Here is a 22,184-nt window from a genome sequence, read left to right as displayed (position 1 = left end):
TGCAGTTTGCCTAAAATAAGTGATTTATAATATACATTTCCTGTAAATGTACCAAGTGAATAAGTGCAATTATTTGTTGTCACAATAGGCTTTAATTCAGTAGCTTGCTCTATTTCTCTGTCAAAAACACTCATTTAACAAGTGCATTACATTGTATTAAAATGACATGCCCTTCACATTATACGTTTCACTGAGATGCATGAAGGTAGTACTGTATTAAACCTTTTTTTTCCATTACTGGATCGTAGGATTTTGACAGATGATGGAAGCTTGGGGAGGAATCATTCCACATTGGAATAATCATTACTGCTGACGATAACGACACAATAAATGTCAGGTGCATCATGGTTGTAGGTATTAGGTTGGCTTTCAATAAATAAAACCTGAAATTTGTTTAACTGTTTTTGATAGTACTTTGTCGAAGCGTCCCTACGAGCAGGCCTTCATTCAGCAGTGTATGCCCTTACACGTCTATGCATTTATCAAAGTCAAGATCTATCCACTGCTGTAAGAACGCTTCCCCATGCCAATGTTATCCCTCACAGTCCTGCGTTGCCGCAATCCATCTGACTCCTGTACAATGGGAAATGTCGCATCACTTCATCTCCACAGTGGTCATCTTCCTTGGCATCGTTTCTCCTCCTTGGGTTGCCATTCCATTCCAAGTCCCATCCATCGGTCATTTTCTGTGTTTGCAACGTGTCCTGCCCCAGCCCACGTATTCTCATTACAGTCACTATGTCTATAATTTGCTCATTCGTGTAAGCTCATTAATAGTCCCAGAGAGCGGTAATGTGTAAAATACAAATTAAGGAAACAAAAGAACTCGCAAACACTCGTGTGAAATGTGAATACAAAATTCACGCTGCTGGCAAACGTCATTACATTGTAACACAAAAGTGGCAGCTGTTTCCACCCAAACGCTAACAGGTCGTCACATGGGCATATGGCTCAGCAACGATATTATTGATTGTTCTGCTACTCGGCATCCGGATCTACAAAGCTCTGGCCAGAGCTGTATGGAAATACCATTCTGAAGGGTAAATAAGGACTTGTAACTTTATTTAGTTGTTTAAAATAAATAACCTGACTCAATAATGTTTGCTCAAGACGTGTAAATATGTTTGGTTTTCTGCCAATTGTTAAAAAAATTCTGAACAAGGTATGCCAACCAATGCGGACACGGGTCAGTTAGTTTCTAACAAGTCAATTAATCTTTTAAAGACCTAAGCCCCCCATATAAATCATTACAAATGTGTAAAATAGAAAGAAAAAGACTGAAACAAACTTTTTTAATGCTTACAAAAATAATTTACTTCACTCTCACACCACATATGACACATTCAATAATTTGCATCACATTTTTTTTATTAAAGGTGTGCTGCACAAATTGCACTAATTTATGAACATAATATATATGTGGATATGGTGTTCCTGGAATAGGGTTACTATTTAGCTCTTACGTTTATTAAGATAAGTTGCTTTGGTAAAATCATCTCCCAAGACTGCATTATGCAGTTATGTACTTTTTAAATTGAGTCACCATCCTCATCAGCCGCCATTATCAATCCACTGCTGGAATGAAGGCCTTGCCAAAACATCGCCATCTCTATCAAAATCCCGAAAAAAAATACATTGAGCACCTGCACTCACCCTGATTTAATCTCATTTGTGTACGTCTGCTCGGATGCGTTGCATACTTTTGTTGCTATTCTTCTGTCATCATTCTTGACCATGGGCGATCACTCCTCCAGTATGACCAGACCAAAACACCTATCGGCAAAAAACACCATAAGCCATGGAGGGACAATGCTGGCTACACAGTCATTTTAATTACTCTAATACAATATCAACAGTAGGATTAAAGCACTATATACTTGTTTTTGTAAAGCTAAACCTTACCGAAATATTTGTCGTGGATGATAAATAAACAAAACTGAAGTCAGACGGACACATCTCTCCAGGATGGATGGACTCCTCATTCTGTGGCAAGTCGGTAATAAAGCATGAAAATGTAAAAGGGCAGCCCTGCTCGGGCTTCAACTAGGGGCAGTTCTGGAGAGCCCCCTCGAGAGTTTTTTGTCGTTCTGGGAGTACCCCCCACTTTATACCCACCACGCATGACCTGTTGCATTGACAGACGCGGAGGGGGGGGGGGGGGTAACAAACTTGCTCATTATTTCAACTATTGCGTCAAGAGGTTGAATGGAACGGGCAACCTCTGGATTGCAAGTCCAGTGTGCTCACCATTACACCGAGCCAGTATCCCCTCAGATGAAAGCAACATTGGTTTAATTCTTCCTGGCAGGTGTAAGGAGTTTTCAGGATATAAGAAAAAATAAAGTTTCCAGTTTAAACAACTACTGCATGTGCAGGTGATGACTGTTGGAACTCCCACGCAACCGTCTGCAGGACTCTTCTCTATCAATGTTTACAATAAACTACGGTCTTCAGTGAAATTTCCTTATTTTCTTTTCTCCAAAAAAATGCAGTCCTGTGATTACAAATATATACACGTTAATGTGTCACTTCATTACATCGACATGCAGATTTATTTTAAAACATATATAACCCCAACAGATGTAATTTTTGTTTTTAGTTTTGTAGCCACACACTTTCACATTTTGTAAATGGAAACAAAGTATGAGAGCCTTTTTTTAAAAAATTTAATTTTCCATGAGTCACATGTCTAGGCCACAACCTCAAACATGACTGTTTCACCTTGGTCTGGTTCATGACAGAGTGACTGACAAAGACTTCTTTCACATCATGGCATTGACTCAGCTAATGGATCTAATTTATGTTTATACAACTGATTTTAATGTTAGTGACTGATAGCAATTTGCGGAATCACAACAGGATGATTACTCAGAGAAACCGGATGCTTCGTTAATGTGGAAAACTTTTCTCAATCATTTTATTAAATTAGTAACATCCTGCTTCCTGCATAGTTATTCCCATCTTGCCGCAAGAAAACAACAAGAATCTTGCCTTTAACCTTACTAGTGTGGGAAGTTTATAAGAAATACTCCCTGTAAATTGCCGACATTTTTTGAAACTTGCAAATGTGGTAATTAATAATGTAATCTCTTCCAGCTGAGATTCTGTTGAATGAGACTTGGCGAGCAAGATTCATATTATGATAAAGCAATCCATAATAGGTTTGAAGGAGATGTAATGGGTGAAGTCCTGGCTATTACTAAAAGCTTAGCTATCAGGACTGACAAAGTGGCCATCGTGGCTGACGTTTTGTTGATCGAAAATGCGGCATTTGACTTTGAGCGACGTGCCTCTTGAGTTAATAATGCTGCGACATGTTAATGAAAATTTGAGCCAGTCATATTTATTTAACGTGACGAGTAACTCAGAGCTGGGTGCATAATGTTCCGTGGTATGCTTTGCACTCACATCAATCGTCCACCTCATTGAATAGACTGCTCAGTTTAATAATCAATTTGTTGCTCAATGTCAAGAAAGTCAATGAGATCTGTTTCGTAAATGTTACCCAGAGAACAGTTTCAAACTAAAAGGAGCAATGAAAACATATCGACAATAGTACACTAAAAAAGTCATTAAAACATACTGTTCGGTGAAAATTAAAGCCCCTTATGTATCAGTAATATAATCATATCATGAAAATGTATTTGAAAAACAACATCGTCTCATAAAAATGTTAAGTAACAAAACAAAGTACATGTCAAGGTCAAGAGGTCATCATTGCCAATGTCGTTGATGCCATCACACTTAACCATCACTTCCTCCCTTCTTCGAGATCCCACAGTTGATGTAAGATGAACACTTGGCCTTGAAGGTCTGGCCACAGAGTATCTCACCATCTGGCTTTAGGTCTTCCCCTCAATTGCAAACCTTCATGTCACTCCAACGCCTGTTTCGCTAATCTGCCTTCCTCTGTCCTACACATGTATCCCACACATTACAAGTGGATTTTTCTCTTTGCATCCAAGAATACTGCTTTCCCAGGTTGCTTTCTATCCTTCCTTAAAATTGCTATCACCTTCCACGTGCACCTGTGTTTGTTGTCCAACTCTCCGACCCATAAAGTGACGCATATTGTGCTAAGGTATATGCAGTATGCTTTCCTGAAGAGGGATGATAGCCAATAGACTCGGCACGCAACACCTCTGATTTGTGTTCCTAGCATTGGATGCGATCTCTTCACAGGCAACTCTCTTGTGAGTGCCAATTGAGTTAAATGTATGGCAGGTGTTAGTATGTCACAAGACACGGCACAGGAATGCAGGGACCAAAGAAAAAAATATTTGGTGGAGGGTGTCCAATGCGTCTTCATAGGGAACATACATTTTTACAGGAAGCAACGTAATTCTGTTGTATAGCTGTCTGATTTGTTTTCGGTTTATACTGCGTGTTATCTGACACGATGTCCAATATTTCATTCAGTTTTTGAAGAAGCTCCCAGCACCTGGGGTGAAACGTTGTACATCGTGCCGGACAATGTGCGGTATGACTCCGAAAGCACACCAGAGAGCTGAATTGCCAAAAGTATGAGAACCTACGCAAGCAGTACTGCTACTGTATTCACATTATCAAGACATCGTCTGCTGAGTCAAAGCATCATACTTGGAACCTATGAGAACCAAAATGCAACAAAAATGTAAATGTTGTTATAAATATTATTGAATACTCAATGCAACGCACCACTTTCAGAATTCTATAATTCCCTACCCATTCACTGAGTTTTATGAATCACACGAATTCACAGTAACGTATGGGCCATCACATTGCCTCTCTGAGCTGAAGTGCACTGCATCCACTGCAGATTGACACCGTAGCCAGCGGACACCAGGCCATTCATTGCATTGCACCCATTGGGAAGAACGTGTCGCAGCTTTGCAATGCGTTCACTACATTGTCGCATATGAGTTGGCATGCATGTTGTTCCTGAGCTCGCTTTGCACTAGGCAAATTGAGCATGGCAGTGGCTGAAATCTCTATAAAATATTTTCACTGGTTAATAGACAATCAATCACTCTTTATACTCTATCATAAAAAAGTGCCATCTGTGGCCGTTTCAGTTGTAATATGGAAATGCATATTGGTTTTTTTTTTATAATTTAAATTCCAGATGCATGTGCAAATTATAACTAAAACACATTTAAAAATAAACAGCAGTCCATTACGTGCTTGTATTGTCAATAAGCTACATTTAAAAATGCAATATTGTTTTATAAACAGATAATATATTTTCTTTAACAGTGCTATCAATATGAAAGGTAAATACAATATTAATTTTAAGTGCATTTATATAATCCACATGGATATAAAGAAGTACACAAATGGCAGTGCTGAGTGGTGGTGGTGCAGTGGTTAACTCAATGCCCGATGAACATGGTGCATCGAGTTCGATTCCCGATTGTCGAAGGAGCACTTAATTCCTCCACCAGTCTCGCCACAACATTTCACCAACCCACAATTACCAGCGTGGTGAAGTATGCACAAAAAACCCCATGAACGTCACAGTGTGGGAAGGTCTTCATCCAATTTTTATTTTACTAGGTAAGTACCCGCTGAGCTATGTAGATATTTTTCAAAAGCGACCTGGCTTTCACAAAATGATAGCTCAACGAAGTGGCCTCCCACGTGGGAATTTATCGCAGCCAAATACTCCTAAACAAATGTTTCTAAATGTGGAGGGAAAAACCGGAAGATCCGGAGAAAAACCCACAACATGCAAACTCCGAATATATAGGTGTCAGGATCAGGATTGAACCCATGTCCTTCTGTATACCAGGCGAGGGAGATAACAGAAGTAGTTTTAAGCACATTTATATTATCCATGTAGAGTACGGCAGGGCTTCATTTCAGTCAGGTTTATCTTGGTTAGGTGACTTGTAGAATATTTCCGCATCACGGCACACCACATCGAGTACGAATCATGCTAGGCTGTGGCTACTCGTCATATGGCACCAGTGCCTCATACAATATTAAATAAGTCAATGGCAGATCTGTACAAATTATACAATGGAAGTCCCCCTCCTTTAACGGGGAGAGCTTCAGCAACTGGTCAGATGGGGATTGAAAAAAACATTTTTTGGGGGGTTTCCCACATTTTCCCCACCCCCAAGAATACCATCACATTGCCCTGTACCAGTGCTGCATCCAGAACATCGCATGGCAGGTATGACTGCCTATTACAACGGTGGAAGGTGAAAAGCAACCCGCACTGCAACTTCACGAAGGTATTGGTAACCTACACTGGGAATTAAAACTGTGTTCTTTAAATTATGAGTCCCGTGGAGAAGAATCTAAACACTAACTATTATTACATTGTCATGTAAAATGTTATACAGATACCATTTCTGTTCATAATAAAGGTGTTTGGGTTAGATCGCGTTATTTATAAATGTGTCGTAACCCTCCACCACCCGACACGGCCAATCAGCAAAAAAAGTGTCACGTTGACAAAAGACAAATAATTCACTACTTTAGCCCACCGGTGTGTTGAAGAGTGAATCCACAACATTTACAGAGTGAATCCACAACATTTACAGTTTGTACTCAAACTGTAAATGTTGTGGATTCACTCTTCAACACACCGGTGGGCTAAAGTAGTGAAGTATTTGTCTTTTGTCAACGTGACACTTTTTTTGCTGATTGGCCGTGTCGGGTGGTGGAGGGTTACGACACATTTATAAATAACGCGATCTAACCCAAAAACCTTTATTATGAATAATATTGGTCGCGAAAGCCTACGTGTTAAACTGACCATTTCTGTTCTTGAAACAGTTTAGATTTCATATACTGTACTCTTTTTCAGCAAGGGTCAAAACATGTGTTTAAGTCATTTAGCCTAATCCGTTGTATGCGTACATAACCTGAAGTTGCCCACTCGTAAAAATGATATGCACACGACAAGGAAATTCAATTTGACCACATAGTGCCTCAATGTAAATTAAAAAAAAACACCTTATACTTTTCACAACGTATTTACAAAACACGTACATCGCATTTGTCATTCATGGACCATGGAGTGCCAAATAGTAATATTTTAACAGCTCAGATGACAAAATCGTTTTTAATGTTTTAATTAATCGATGCTAAAATTCATGACGTGGGCTTCATTAGCGGCATATAAGCCATCACTGTCCAGTGCAGCCACTGAGGTCATGCACACAGCTCGTTTGTATTCAGTGGGTTTGTATTGTTTTCAGCATTTAAATTACAGTTTTTTACGTTGTCTATATTTTTACCATCGTGCACATGGCTGTTTAATTGTTCCCGCTTGTGCGGCGGTACATTCATCTCGAAGACTCTTTGCTTGTTTGGATACTGTTGCTTCACATTCCTCAAGCGGGATGCCTTTCTGGGTGCCCTGCGTGTAACAAAGTAGCGCCCAGTTTTGTGCGAGTACCAGCACAGAGCACCGAGAAGCACCAACACCAGCACAGAGGCAACGCTTCCTCCTAGGAGACCAGCGACTGGAATGGGAAGACCTTTGTCAGCTAAAATGGTTTGGTCCTGGTTTAAAAACAAAGTAAGGTTATTTGGCAAAGAACCATTTGTCCGTGCGTCCGTGCAAATTGCCGCGGTGTCCTGAAGTAACGTACTGTCATGCCGTACGAGTTCCAAGCATATCCTGTAAGCTGTTTCTGCCCGAAGTTTCGTGATGACATATGAAGGAGGGCTGCCGTAGACTATTTCCGACGATGTCCCTGCCACGGGAGTTTTATTTTCAGTTTCTGTCCAACTGAGATTATATAATGCATTGGGATGCATAAATTCCCATTCAACCTTAATTTCTTGCTCGCCCATTGACTGCCCTCTTAACACAGGATTGTTGTAGCTCTGTGATGTTAAATGATCTGTTGTTGGGGCCATAGTAGTTTCTGAGGTTGCATTACTTGTTGTAGTTACAAACGTAGGTATGGCCGTAGTTTTCCCTTCTTGGTTTGTCGTGAAATCGCTGGCTGACGTGGTTTCAGGAACCTCGCTCGAAGCATGTGTTGTAGTGTATTTTGTAGTTGGCCTCAAAGTGGCATTTTCCATTACCATTAAAGATGTAGACAGCTGGGCATTGCGAGAGTTCAACATTTCAGGTCTTATTGCCTTGTAAGTTTCACCTTTCAGGTAGTGTGGTTCATTGCAAATAAATCCATTCACATGCACAGTACTTGTTTCCAAGAAGTCTTTGAGCAACAGGAGCTTGCGGTCACACAACCATGGATTGTTCTGAAGTGTGAGTTGTTTCAGGTTGTTCAGTCCACTAAAGGCTTCAACGGGCAAACTCTGTATGTGGTTTTCTGATAAATCGAGGTAAACAAGGTTATGTAAAGACAAAAATGAGTTTGATGGAATTGTTGTGATGTTGTTATGTTGCAAATGCAGTTTTTGCAAATTTGTTCCTGGAAAAATTCTTGGTGGTGAAGTAAGTAAATTGTTTGCTAACGACAGTTCTTCCAGCTCCACAAGGTCGGCAAATGAACTATCATGAATACCTTCACTCGTTAATGCATTCCAGTCCAAATTTAAATGCTTTAGGTTCACCATTCCTTCAAAAGTATTTTCCAATATTGTTGTGATCCGATTGCTTTCCAGTTGTAGTTCTTCCAAACTTTTCGGAAGGTCATAAGGCACAGACAACAATTGATTAGAGGAGAAAAACAAACCTTTAATAGAACTTAATTCTCGAAAGGCGCCTTGCTCAATCTCACTCGTGGCAAGAGCATTGTCATCGAGGTGAAGCTTTTCCAGCAGACGAATCTGCGAAAGAGCCTCTGTGGATATTCTACGTAATTTGTTCATCTGCAGATGTAGTTCGAGGAGACTTGTTGGTAGATTTATTGGGAAGGACTCTAGTCGATTTCCGTACAAATATAGCAATTTCAAATTGGTCAAATTCTTTACCGCAAGAGGAATCCCAGCCGCAGTAATCAGGTTATCTTGGAGATACAGCACGTGCGTGTTCTCAGGTATTCCAATCGGAACCGAAGTCAAGTTCTTGTCATTGCAGTAGACGAGTTCATTGTCTGCATCGCACCGGCAAACGGCTGGGCACGTGGCCGCTGGAGCAATGAAGAGCAGAGCAACCACAAGCCAAGAACATCTCCCCGAGGTCATGGTGGCCAACGCCGGGGGTATAGATTTGGTCGAATGGTCCGTTCGCTTGAGTAGCCTGGGAAACGAAAAAGGTATGGCGTACATTCAATGTCCTCACAATGAAGTAGAAGTACAACTGCTTTATTAAGTAGCAGTAAATTAATCATCATCTTCAGCCATGAAGCCCTCCCCAAGCCGTCACCACTTCTCACAATCCTTCGATGTAATAATCCCCATAAAACACTGCACACAAACGAAATAATATAATAAAGCACCCATATAGAAAGTACGCATATACAAACAGGTCCCTGCAGGGTGGGCTGGTAGGAACATTGGAATTTTGCGCAATTTTATGACATTGTTACGTAAAATTGTGCAAATTGAGAGCGTCTTCCCACCTTTTTGCCCTCAAAATCGTTGAGGGTTCTTCGGACAAATTAACCTCTGTAGAGGAATGGAATGGTGAAATCCTTATTCCTACCAGTATAAGACATATCAAGTCTCTGCGCTGTCTATTGCTGATTTTACACCCAACAGCACGAGATTTCACTTCGTTAAAGTATTGAAAGGGGACGGACGGACGGACACATTAATCTATTGTAGGCTGGTACACTCAGTTTACAACTTCGTTCCTACCAGTATAAACTTCACAGTATATAGTTTTGTATTTGTCAGTCATGTAAAAACAAAGCACACGCTGGCTATAACACTGGGGAAGGTAAAAAAAAAACCACAGCATTTTGCAATTAACAGTGCATTCCAGAGCAACAAATGTGAGTTATGTCACACATTCAGCGAGTGACCGAACGTGAATGCACAACTTATATATGGATGCAAATACATGTTTTTGTACTTAATTATAACCATTAATGCCGCGTGCCGTTTTATCACGCAGTTATAGTTGACCACACAGTGTAATGCGGTGACACTGTACATTGTATTACACTCAGAAAGACGATATTGCAACAAAGTCATACACACACACAACATCGCATTAACACACAAGCGACACACAAAACAATTATTTTAAATAGTTATACGGTATTACATGTGACGTTAAAATTAAGCGACACATTTCTTACCTTGGCGCGAGGCTTGTGAAAAAAAAACTGCGTGACTTTGAACGTGGAGCCTTAAGCCAACTGTGGACACACCCTTCCTTCCAGACCTTCACTTCTGAGATTGCAGGATGTCCTGACGAGAATTTTTAACATGCTTTACACGCGAGGAGCTGATGCGTGCCCTAAACATCCGTGTGCCTCGTCCCCTAAGCGAACGGGACATTGAGTGCTTCTGAGTTAGGTCCTGTTGGATAATGAACCCAGCTGGCTTGCAGAGCCTGTCCTGATGCTTACTGTTGGGATGATTGTTTATTCAGGGATCTTTACAAATGTCGGAGCGATATACACAAACCCATCCCCAATGAACACTTATCTGGGGAAACTATTTTAAAGTTAAACCAAGGGGGCATCCATAAAAGGCAACTAATTTTTGTTACATACAAAAAAAGCAGCGGGAAATAATTGTTCCAGTAATAACCAAATAAGAGTCTGAATCCACTATTTTATTCCCACACATTTCGGTTCTACTATTTACATGCTTGGTGTGGAGAATTAGTGCGCCGGTTAGGGTCGTGCACTATGAACCTGGTGACCTGAAGATGATCGTCGCCACAGGAATCGAGTGATGTCTGAACTGTTTCTGGGCTTCACCAACCTCCACTGACCATGACGGTGAAGCAGCGGGCTACATACAACAGTGGAATTATTAAATAGTACTATAAATTACGTGGTACTGATTAATGATTAACATTCTTGAGCTTTCCGTGATAACGAGACAAATTATATAAAGCTGTTGAAATCAAAAAGCAACTAACTGGGTGTTTCACAAAGGCCAGTAAATAATATTTTTTTTCAAATGGCTATTTACAATGTAATCATATTTGATTAAAATGCGATGTGCAATGCAAGCAGCAGCTGCTGGGCAAATGTGGCTCAATGTCATGAGATTTGTAAACAGCTTTGGGAAGCATTAAAGAAACGAAATACTCTAGTGTGTACATTGTCTATATTTTCGTCTGCATTTAGGCTGTCTCACACACGTCCTTGACATTTTCAACAACACATGTTTATATTACTCATTAGTATGGCAAAAGATTTGTATCAGGAGAGCTACACGTTATGGTAGTTCAGAAAAAAGGAAATTAATTAATGCTAGCCACTTCCTCTTCTGCAAACTGTGCCTGCAGTCGAAACGGGACTGGAAATATGCCCGGTTGCGTGGTGTTTTTGCTCCCAAAATATCAGCTCGAACAATGGCAATGCCCTGCAAACAATAGATTGCGCTGCTAGGGGCTGGTAAACATGAGCTGTTCATAACAGAGTCAATGGAATGCGAAACTCCCCTTCGACTCCAAGCTTTGCTAGCCAATACTGTAATCAAGCCTAAATACATGGTCAGGGTGTAATTATAGCACAGGCCTCATACAATTAAATTGTAATTGCTGGAGGCATTGGACGATCATTTTATATGTACACAATGTTGGCACACGAAATTGCTGTATTATCGGGCAGCACTGCATTAAAAACGCCAACATATAATCTAAATATTATATCGACTAAACACGACCTTCCTAAAAATATATATAAAAACTTGAAGTCGCTCGTGAAAATATAAACACACAAAACATTGTAAGAGGCCAGGACAAATGTTATAAACGTTCTGTATGTTTCTACATAATGCATATGGATGCCATTTTACAAAACTACTGTACATGGACACAGCATTGCAGTTCACAAATTTAGGTATAAAGGTCACACTGAAAGTATAACAAACAAAAACAACTATATGTCAACAATAAAGTGCGGTCAGTAAGACTGTACTCAAAGCACCACTACTTACAGAGACAGTGTCACAGCCATTGTTAGAACAACTGCATAGCCTCAAAATCCAGCAACAAAAACACTGGCATGACTTTAGTTCCATCACACTTTCGGGATGTTCTTGCGACATCTGCGTGATTAAGAAACAGTAGGCTGGTGGGACACGAACTGCCTATCACTGCATTTCCCAGCCTGAGTTGTGCCAGGAAAGGGAGGGACCTTCAGGAGTAAATAATATGCAGTTCATTCTCGTGGGACCCTGCAGAGTATGCTTCATAACAGGTGGCTTACTTGATATTTTAGGCAGGCAACCCCCTTGCAAATATCTATAGCGGCTTAATGCATATATTTTGTTGGTACAAACTAATGTTCCTGCCTTTTAAGCAATGCTCACTATGTTGGGGATATTTACAAATTTCTTCATGTTGTGTAACTGCATCTTTTTTCAGATGACAATGTTTTATACGCAATCATTTAAAAGCATTGACGGCTAAGCTAAAGACCTGGTCTGGCACATCATTTATATAATGTACTTGTATTTGTTATTCTCCCTAGGATAGGCATTCCATGCATTAATGCAACAATGCTGATTATTTGACGCACACACACACACTCTGCACATCCATCATCATCTATGAAATCTCTCATGGTGAGTCTGAGAGCTCGAGAGCCTAAATATAGAATGGGTTAATACGTTTTTTTTCTGCTGCCAAAGCTCTCGAGTCTCGCTGAACACACTATATCATAAATAAGCCTTGCGTGTCTGTACGAGTAACGGAAGCCAGCCTGGGACAGCACTGGGACAGGCTGCTGCTGCTAAGAGTCGTCTGGCAAGTTTGGCACGGTTACACTGAGACATAACGGCCACGATACATGCCAAGGCATCATACAAGATGCACACCTTGTGGTGGGATCTCCAGTATCTACTGCTTATGTGGGTTTTTGTTAATTAAAAGTTTTACATTGCTGTGTTATTTATGACTTACGAAAAATAGGGATGCTGTCGTGGTATAATGGTCAGCACGCTGGACCTTTGCAATCCAGAAGTCGCCGGTTCAATTTGAGCTCCTGGCATGGCTGTTGAAACAGTGGCCCAGTTGTTTAAATCTCCCAGCCTCTCTCCACCCAGCAGTACATGTTTTCGTGAGAAACCCACGGTTAGTCGATCTGCAGGTCACTTGTATTCCTGTATATTCCGAGATGTCTGGCCAATGTGGAATAGTTGGCAAAAATGCCCTCTAGGGTGGTCCTCGAGAGCAGCGGTCCCCAACCTTTTTGGCACCAGGGACCGGTTTTCGTGGAAGACACTTTTCAAAGAAGCTCTCCAGCGACGTTTGTTTTTTTTACTCATTTTGGTTCGGGTTGGTTAGCTTGTGGGCTTACCAAAACTGTGACTGAGACAAGTGCGCAGTGCGGGAAAGAGGCGCGGACGGAAGCGGTAATTAAATAATGGGCGGGCCACGCGCGGACTCACCGCTCTCACCTCCTGCTTTGCGGCCCGGTTCCTAACAGGCTACCGGTCCGCGGCCCGGGGGTTGGGGACCCCTGCTCTAGAGAATACTTTGGAGGCCCTTCTGCCAGTCATGGTGTGTGCACGCAATTGCAAGGCTCCATCTTTACTTTCCCCTCGTAAATTAAAAGCAATGGAAGGGGATATTATTTTTTTACATGGTGATTGGAATGACTTTTGGAAGAAAAAAAGTTAATTGTGATTTATAATTACCTGCTGTACTTGCTCTTGTTATTTTGGTGACCCAGGTCACTCTTGCAAATTAGACTTATCCTGAGTTCTCACCTGGTCAAACAAAATAAACCTGAAACTTGAAAACTGAAGCAAGCCAATGACAACAGATATACGCTGCTGTTGATTTGTGATTGGTAAAACAAATTACGTAATTAGTGGTAAACATTAAAGTCAAATGCATTATCCTGAATGTCCTTCATATACCTTATCTAGCAATTAAATTTATATCATTAAATGTCCTTGTTGGATGAAAGCATGGACATCTAACCTTGATATTCCGGGAAATGTGTAACTAGTGCGTGCATTACCATTCCATTGCCATCCAATGTTTGTATCAAAATATTTATAATAAATATGTTTGACATTTATGACAATTGGCAGTGCATTTCTAATAGAGTATGCATGATTTGCATCCAAACGATTTTTATTTCCACATTTTAAATTATTTCGCAGAGTTCTGATGTACCCGTAGCGTGATGATGGCATGAGCCGTTTTAAGACGTGACAACAAGACTTGAATTCCCAATTACCGAGGTGTGGAGCACATGTTGCTGAGATGCGACCCCCCGGCATGCTGTAAGGCAGCCTTGCCCATCCAGAAGGGCACTGTTTTGTCTATTGGCCATGGTGCTAATCCCCTGCCCTCAGCTGCCCTGGGGTGGCACAAAAGGATCACACGTCGTTTTCTACGAGGAAAATGCATCCCCAGCCCGCTGAGAATGGTGACTTATCCAAGAATTTTTAAACAGGGCTGCATGCAGGCGGCACTGCTTAATTAGGCTCGGGTAGTGGTGTAGTTGAAGTGAACTCAGCGGCACTCAGTGTTCTGCCTTATTAAGTTGAAGAGAGGCACCTGGTCAGGGGTCTAGGGAAAGAGCTGCACTGCGGTAGAATTGGGGCCATGTGTCATCCCAGATACCCACCACAGGCACGCCACTGCTATATGACAATGCCTCCCAGGTATTCCAAGTTCAATCTCTTTGTAATCTTGAAATGGTATTGCAGGTTAGAGCCCTCTAAGGTATATACGGGTCTGTATGCCCTGTATTTGCTTTCAAGAATTTTACACAAGAATACTGTACAGTATAGGGGTGCGTGATAAGGCAGCACAACACCTTCTGCAGGATAAACTGTATCTATACAAAAAAAATCCAAGATGATGCTTATGAGTACAGCTATAGAAACACTTATCTGAAATAACATATTCGGTTGAAGTTATTTCGAAGTCATACAAATATTTTGAAATATGATAGGAACAAATATATCACTAAATTCATTCTGACCAGAACTTACATATTTGGTTCCGATGTTATAGCAATGTGTGATTCTTGCACAAGGCCTTGTGGAATTTTCACAAAGCATTGTGGCTCTTTCTATATTGTTGTCCTGCCTAAATAAGAAGAGTAGCAACAATCTGTAATGGTTTGCGTTGGTTGAATGTTAGGGGTATTCACCCATCTGGTGAATCAATGCATTGTTACTATTCAGGGCCACGAATCTATTCCTTTTCCTGTACTTTTTGCCACTTCCCTTGTATTATTTTTTTATTTTTACATCTCATTTTTGTCAGTTTTGTCCACTGCATTAGCTGTAATGTAATAAGCATATAATTAGCATATCGATTGCATAAATAAAATAAATATATTCTCATACGCAGGATTTTATGCACGTACAGTATTGTAATAGTTATGAATCAATACACCCCGATTGAATCTAAGGTCAATATTTACACTCTCCATTTGCACACTTTAACTTACGTATATATTTAATGTATATTAATACACCTCAATTGCAGTGTTTAATATACTTCGTACTTTAGCTGTGCAATAATACAAGCAATGCTTACCAATGATGCTGTACTTACTTAAAATTCGTTGTAGAATTGGCTTAACTGCAGAGTATGTAGAGGGGAAAAGGGTTTGAACAATTTGTGACATTTCACATGTATTCGCTCAGAGTTTCCAACGTCAAATTTCATTGGAACGATGTTTTAATTTCAAAAGGATTTCCTTGATGCAGACATTCACTTTGCATCGGTTTGGCAGACATCAGGCTGTCAACCATTAGTCTCCTTTTTTAATGTCACAATCAGCACCAATTGCTCAAGTTCAGTTCGAAAATGAAAGTATATTTTAAAATCCGACTTGCAGCTGGCACACCAGTTTTTGCTGAATGTGCAAAATAGCTCCAGTTTCAACATTACAGGAAAATAAAATCAAGGAATTTGGCAGTTTGAGTACTCTTAACTATTTTTTTTCAAAATTAAGTAATATATTGTGGAATGTTTATAAAGTATGAAATAACACAGAACGGTAACGCCCGTAATATTAGACTGTGACGCTATTATTTTATGTGGACTGCGAGGTAATTCATTGAGGCAGGCCTCTACAATTGAAAACACTAGCCTTTTTTTTGGCTGTCAGGTGAACTGTTACACGTTGTGACGTTGACTGCTTGAACGCACCGCGTATGCTGAAACTCGCACCAGTTACATCAATCAGAAAGGTGCCGTAACTGCTTGTGCTCAAGGAAAAAATAAAGCGGCAAAAATAACTTCAAACATTCAGATATAAATGTAGGAATATTATGAGCAATTATGCACAGTGCTAAACTTTGTTTTATGAATTAGTTTAGTGCAGGATCATTCATTCCTATTTCCAGTGAAAGAAAATATAATTTTGTTGTAAATATTCCATATGGTGTGAACATGAAATCTTCTCGTTCATCAACACTATCAAAAGTCAATCTTTATTACGTTCTCTCATCATCAGCCATTGTCTATCCACTGCTGGCTGAAGGCCTCACCACACCGTCACTATCTCTCACGGCCCTGCGATGCCACAATCCATCTTTCGTGCCTTCACACGAACTTACCGAATCGTTCCATCTCTGCGGTGGATACTTTCTCAGATGCGACCTCTCCTTCGGATGCCATTCCAGTCTTCTTCATTGGCCATCATCCCTTCTAGAGATGTGACCTGCTCAAGCCAACTCACTCTCAGTCAACACGGTGTCTCTCTCATTCGGGATTGTTCCCCCGATCCTAATGCTTCGCTTCCTGTCTGTCTCTAAGCAGACAAAATATTTTGAAAACAAATATTTCACTGACCAAAATAAATTGCTAGAAATAATCCATTGAAGAAAAGTGAACAAAAAATGTAGAATTATAAGCAAGACAACGTTAGTGCGCTTTGGGACAAACATTTTCACAGTTATACGCATTGTTAAACAACCGTCGCCGATTGGAAGGAACTGCTTACCTGTTGCTGGTAGCTTTGACAGTGGCATGTCACACACACACAAAAAACCTCACGATCCGCAGGGAGACGCATGCTGATCCTTGTACGGATTAGTGGGTTGGCATGCAGCTGGTTGCACGTATAATCCCAGCTCAGACATGCGTTTCACAAAGGTATTAGGTGGAGAGCCCCTGTTAGGTGCAATATCAATACTGTATTACCAAGATGCATTGCTGTGCATTGAACAAAAACAGCCAATAAATGAATTCATGCATTGGCATTAATTAGTATATGATAATATGGCAAATGCATGTAAATTAGTTGTAATTAACATACGTTTTTCTATTACTTAAAAAATAAACCATGAATATACTCTATAAGACAATGTATATTTAAAATGGCTGGTGGCTCTACACTCTACCATGAGAAATTTCATAGTCAATCACACTTTGGAAGGACTGTGTAATCTTCTTTCCCATTGCAATCAAACCTGTATGTAATTAGCTGTCACTATTAGTGCTCTGGCGAAATCACTAATGGCTGCAAGCAGCATTCAAGCTACCAATTTCAAGTACACGTCCTATTTTTGGTTTGTGTTTGATGGGTTCAATATTGGAAGTATAAATGCACGATCCTTTTAGCATTAAGAGCCAGGTGAATGGGTCTGCATTATTGAATTACAATTATATATTTCATCATTAAGTTCACAATAAAATCACTGCTATTCTTTTAATTTTAGAAATGTGGTACATAAAAAAATTATACACATGCTTGTGTGATCATACATGCAATGTAACTCATAATAAGTGTTAATTAGGCATCATTCAGCGTTGACGAAAAAAATCTAACTTCTACAACACTATTATTTGGGTCTTTCGGTAAAGTCACATAGATAGGTTCAAAGAAAATAACAAAAAAATAAACTACGACGTTTTGATCGTAACACAAGCAACACAAGCGGTCGTCACCCCCTTTTCCTGATGACGACCGTTTGCGTTGCGATCGAAACGTCGTAGTTTTTTGTTGTTATTTTCTTTACCGAAAGACCCAAAGAATATGAATTCCTGCAGTCACGAAAGGTCAAGATTCAAGAACACTATTTGTACATCTTCAGAAAAATAGCCACAAAAATTACCGGACACAATTATGTCTAAATTCTTTATTTTTAGTTATGAAAACTCTATACAAACTTTTGGGAAAAATAAATGTGAATCAATTTGATTTTTAGAATACATTCAATCATAGACTTCTAAGTGTGGAACATCTATATATTTAGTATATACAGAGCAAATCCATCAAGCTGTACAGAAAAGGGCCATGTTGTTTAAATTTGAAATTATATGGCATTTTATTTAAATTGCCGATCAGCTATAATCAGTATTTGATGCATAGTGGCCTTCTCTGACCGATAATGGCCAGGTATCTTCTACTGTACAGTAACAATTTTACTACAATGTGTGACCAAAAAGATGCAATTATTGGGGTGTAACAAAACATTGATTCAATGATTACTATGCATGATACTTGTGCTTACGATGCATGCATCGAATTACATGTGTAAGCACGTGTATGCTTCAATTCACATACGTTGCATGGGGTGGTTTGACATGATCCCCCATAGCAATTGGAGGCTGATATATTTACCATAAGAAATATAATCTTGAATTTAATCATTCTGACCTTGATTAGTGGCATTCCCTTGCATTGAATTGCAAGGGAATATTTCACTATGCCCGTATTATTTAAATGTTGGCAGAGTTTAAAAAAAAAGATTCGTTCAAGCACGGCTGATGGGCCTTCAGCTTGAAAACAACTGAGGCATCCAGGGCACACAGCCACCTTGAAGGTTCACATCAATTTATCATGTGACTGTCGACAGATGTTTTATATAAACTCCGTTATATATTTGTAGTCTGTCTAAACAGACACTTGCATGGTTAATCATCTCTGCATCAATCGTCATAGCTGAAATTACCATACTTACCTTGAACAATACCACAACATGTTTGATCTACATTTTTCTCCACTGATTACATTGCTTACGTTAGTCATGTTTATGTAATATAAATACATTCTGCTTGTTTTTCTTAATGGCACCATATTAGCCGGATTCCATAATGCCAAGGCATGCCACATTTACTGCCTTAATTCTATTACAGACTCTGAGAAATAGCTCTTAATTTGTCTAAATTTAATGGATCGGTGTTTGTGCAGCAGTTATTAATGTAAAACTATATGCTAATATTAATACCGCTAATGTGTTGTATTATGCAGATACAGATATATGGTGCCACGTTGTCAACGAGAGAAAATAGTAAACAGGAATTCTTCAGACACATTTTTCAAGAAGACATTTTTATTAAAATATACCCAAACATTTCTCTGTTCATTTATTTATACCGTGGGCTGCAGCTAGGTTTGCTAAATGCTAATTCTAGGTTTTTGCCTCGTGCGTATATGCTGTAGAGAAATTTGGCATGCTGCTTTAATGACATGATAATTGTAATCAAATGGGCTAAAAGTTATACATGTGTAACACACGCGGAAATCCGCACTCTTCCATTCTCCAATCCAAAACTGATGCCCCCTTTCCCTTACACCCCCCCCCCTCCAGTGTCCCACCATTTTAAGGTCTTGATTTGGAATCGTGATAAATGCTACATCTGTGCACTTTCTACAAGGGGACAGCTGAGTTATTTCTTGCAAATTTGGCAACCAACTGAGACCACAGTTATACCAACAGGATTGTGTCAAGGTATGACATTTTGGACGAAGTTAGTTGAATATTAAATATAAATGTATTTAACATTTTAGCCCAGATTAATTTATAAGTCAAAACGAATTTGCTGTTACTTGCACGCAAGTCTTTCTTCAGAAAAAAAAACTCTGCTGTTGTACAAATTTAGTTTAAATGTAATTAATTACCACGAATTTATGGAAATATAGTTAAGCCTGACAGTATTGCAATGTCTTCATTAAAAGCTCTTACCTGAACACACATGCACACACACGTGTGGAGCACCTCTCCACACACATGCATGCACTTGCACACATGCATATTATTACAGGACCGCCTTTTCATCACGAAGTGACCCGGAGGTCTGTTCACATCCTGCTTGGTACCGGCAAACTCCAAGGCGGAGGAAGAACCATTTGTTAGGGCAGGCAATGGGCCATGCTGCTGTGGTTCAGCAGCAGTGGCAGAGACCTCTAAATCACACACGTGTGTGCTGACAAGTGCACTCACATGAATGCATGTGCTCAGAAAAACAAAGATCCCCCGATAGCCTATACATGCTGTTGGGGCAAGTGCCGTTAGCGAGGATGGTAGCACGCGTCCATGTCGCCCACTCCATCTTGTCTCCCAAGTGCTGATGTTTACAGACCTCACCCTCCTACTCGTGTAAGGATGAGTCGACCTAGGTGCATGCTCGCTTCCAGTAATCACCACTGATCCTCGCCAGGAATCAAAACGTGTTGTTCTGGCTTCGTAACGCTGTGCGTTAACCACTACGCCACCGCTCCCCCTGTGAACACATGCGTTGAATGCATAGACCCTTGCATTTATGACAAACGCATCCTGTGTTGACTACAAGGGTAAATAGTCTATCAGTTTTCCTGCAATGTTTATGCATAATAAGCAGATTGTTGGTATAGTGCCATTGAATATTCGAAGCCATTTTCTTGGACAAATAACACATTAATTCAAGTTGTTTGTTTTCCAGCGAGACTTGGCAAACATGTCCACAACCATGGATACACTTTAACTGTATTTTTATTAACAATGGCAATGTGACTTTACCGAAAGAACCAAACAATATGGATTCCTGCAGTCACGAAAGTCTTAAGTCAAAACTTAATGTTGTAAAACTTTGCAATGTCAGAAAACCCTTGCCACGACTCCCATCATCACAGCCTCCATCAAGGTGTCGCCCTCTCCATCTTCCCAGGGTTCTCCCTCACCCTTCTACAGCACCGCCATCACATCAACATCCACCTCTCAACAAGCTCGACGCCAGGACTTGAGTCTCCCTGAACAGCTTCTCGGGCATGTCCACGTCCCCTCTGAAGTCTCCCGAGAACACTAAAAACGCATCCCTTTTTTTAAATCCGAAAAAATCTCCCCCAACTCGCACCCTCCCTCGCATTGCGCATTACTCCCTCCCCCAGGCGAATCCTTCACGCGCATTGTTGGTCATTAACAATTCCGCCTGTTTATATAAAACCCTCCAATGCGTCTCACGCCTGATTTTTACTCCGCGAGTCATCCAGTCCCGCGCCTCCGATTCGCACGGTTGGCGACGTACGGCGCCAAAGAAGTTCAACATACACGCAGCCCACATTTTACTGGTAGGAACCTCCTGGTTATTACACCAGCCCACAGGGGGAGTATTGTGTCCGTCCGTCCGTCGTGCATCCAAAAATGGGAGGGGTGGGGCTGGGTGGAGAGGGGAGGGTGGGGAGGGGCTGGGTGGGGAGGGGTGGGGCTGGGTGGGGAGGGGCTGGGCACCCCGTGGTGCCCTTATAAAACTCAACGTTTAACCTACTCACGCCGGCTTGTGCCCGCCCTCACAGTCGGGCATATTTGCAGAATACACCACGTGGTGCCGCCATTGACCCTGGCCATTGACCGAGCAACCCAACGTTCCTACCAGCCCCCTCCGCAGGAATGTGTTCTCTGTACATAATCCGCGATCCCACCTCGCTTCTCGCATTGCGAGTTACAATATGAACCTATCCTGAGTTATGAGGTGTCCATTTGTCAAGTCTACATCATACTCGCCGTTTATCTCCTCCCTTCCCTAATCTTGCCTAAATATTGTGTTTGTTCATATTACTTCCAGTAACTTCTTCCGATACCCTGACACATTTACTGTACATACCATACCATTGTTAGAATGCTTATGTTAAACTATCCGATTGTTTCTGAAAATGTATTTGTGTAAATGTGCTTATCTTATTCGGACATTATTTTCAAAAACTATATACGTATCCTAACTAATGTTGATATTTATCACATCCTTCAATCATCACCCACCATTAGTTTGCATGTTCGGCCTGTATTAATTTCCCTATCTTCAACGCTATACATTCACCCCTGACCTTCGCACCCAGCATATACAGCACTCCCAGTAATAATGTTATCATACACACCTCTTCATCAAGCCCCCAAAAACCCGATCTCCTCTTTTATTTTCCTCATTCACCTCTTCACATTTCATTGTACCACTCAACACACTTCTT

The 22,184-nt window shown here is 40.6% G+C and overlaps 1 protein-coding gene across 5 annotated transcripts; it reads right to left on the bottom strand.

Moving 5' to 3' along the window:
• Positions 1 to 1,350: 1,350 nt before the first annotated feature.
• On the bottom strand, positions 1,351 to 21,288 carry LOC116939470 (leucine-rich repeat transmembrane protein FLRT1-like). Of its 5 annotated transcripts, none has more exons than XM_076065071.1 (3): positions 16,576 to 21,288; positions 13,681 to 13,752; positions 1,351 to 9,151 (listed from the first exon to the last, which is right to left on the bottom strand). In XM_076065071.1, exon 3 carries the CDS (start codon positions 9,094 to 9,096, stop codon positions 7,144 to 7,146), a length of 1,953 nt encoding a protein of 650 aa, XP_075921186.1. In that variant the 5' UTR covers positions 9,097 to 9,151; positions 13,681 to 13,752; positions 16,576 to 21,288; the 3' UTR covers positions 1,351 to 7,143. The 5 variants fall into 5 exon arrangements, with proteins under 5 accessions (XP_075921186.1, XP_032803763.1, XP_032803764.1 ...); XM_032947872.2 differs by lacking the exons at positions 13,681 to 13,752; positions 16,576 to 21,288 and adding exons at positions 10,158 to 10,269; positions 11,977 to 13,048; XM_032947873.2 differs by lacking the exon at positions 13,681 to 13,752.
• Positions 21,289 to 22,184: the final 896 nt, after the last annotated feature.

The sequence above is a fragment of the Petromyzon marinus genome, chromosome 6 (assembly GCF_048934315.1).
Source record: "Petromyzon marinus isolate PM22_M1 ecotype Great Lakes invasive population chromosome 6, UKy_Petmar_22M1.pri1.0, whole genome shotgun sequence".
NCBI lineage: Eukaryota > Metazoa > Chordata > Hyperoartia > Petromyzontiformes > Petromyzontidae > Petromyzon > Petromyzon marinus.
Note: the sequence above shows the minus strand (reverse complement) of the source record. Positions and strands in the feature narration are given on the sequence as shown.

Coding starts and splice junctions, on each gene's coding strand:
- LOC116939470 (XM_032947871.2), bottom strand. CDS start 11,996: ATGGCTGTGACACTGTCTCT. Junction 9,152..11,976: donor ATGGCTGTGACACTGTCTCT/GTAAGTAGTGGT, acceptor TTCGTTTCCCAG/GCTACTCAAGCGAACGGACC.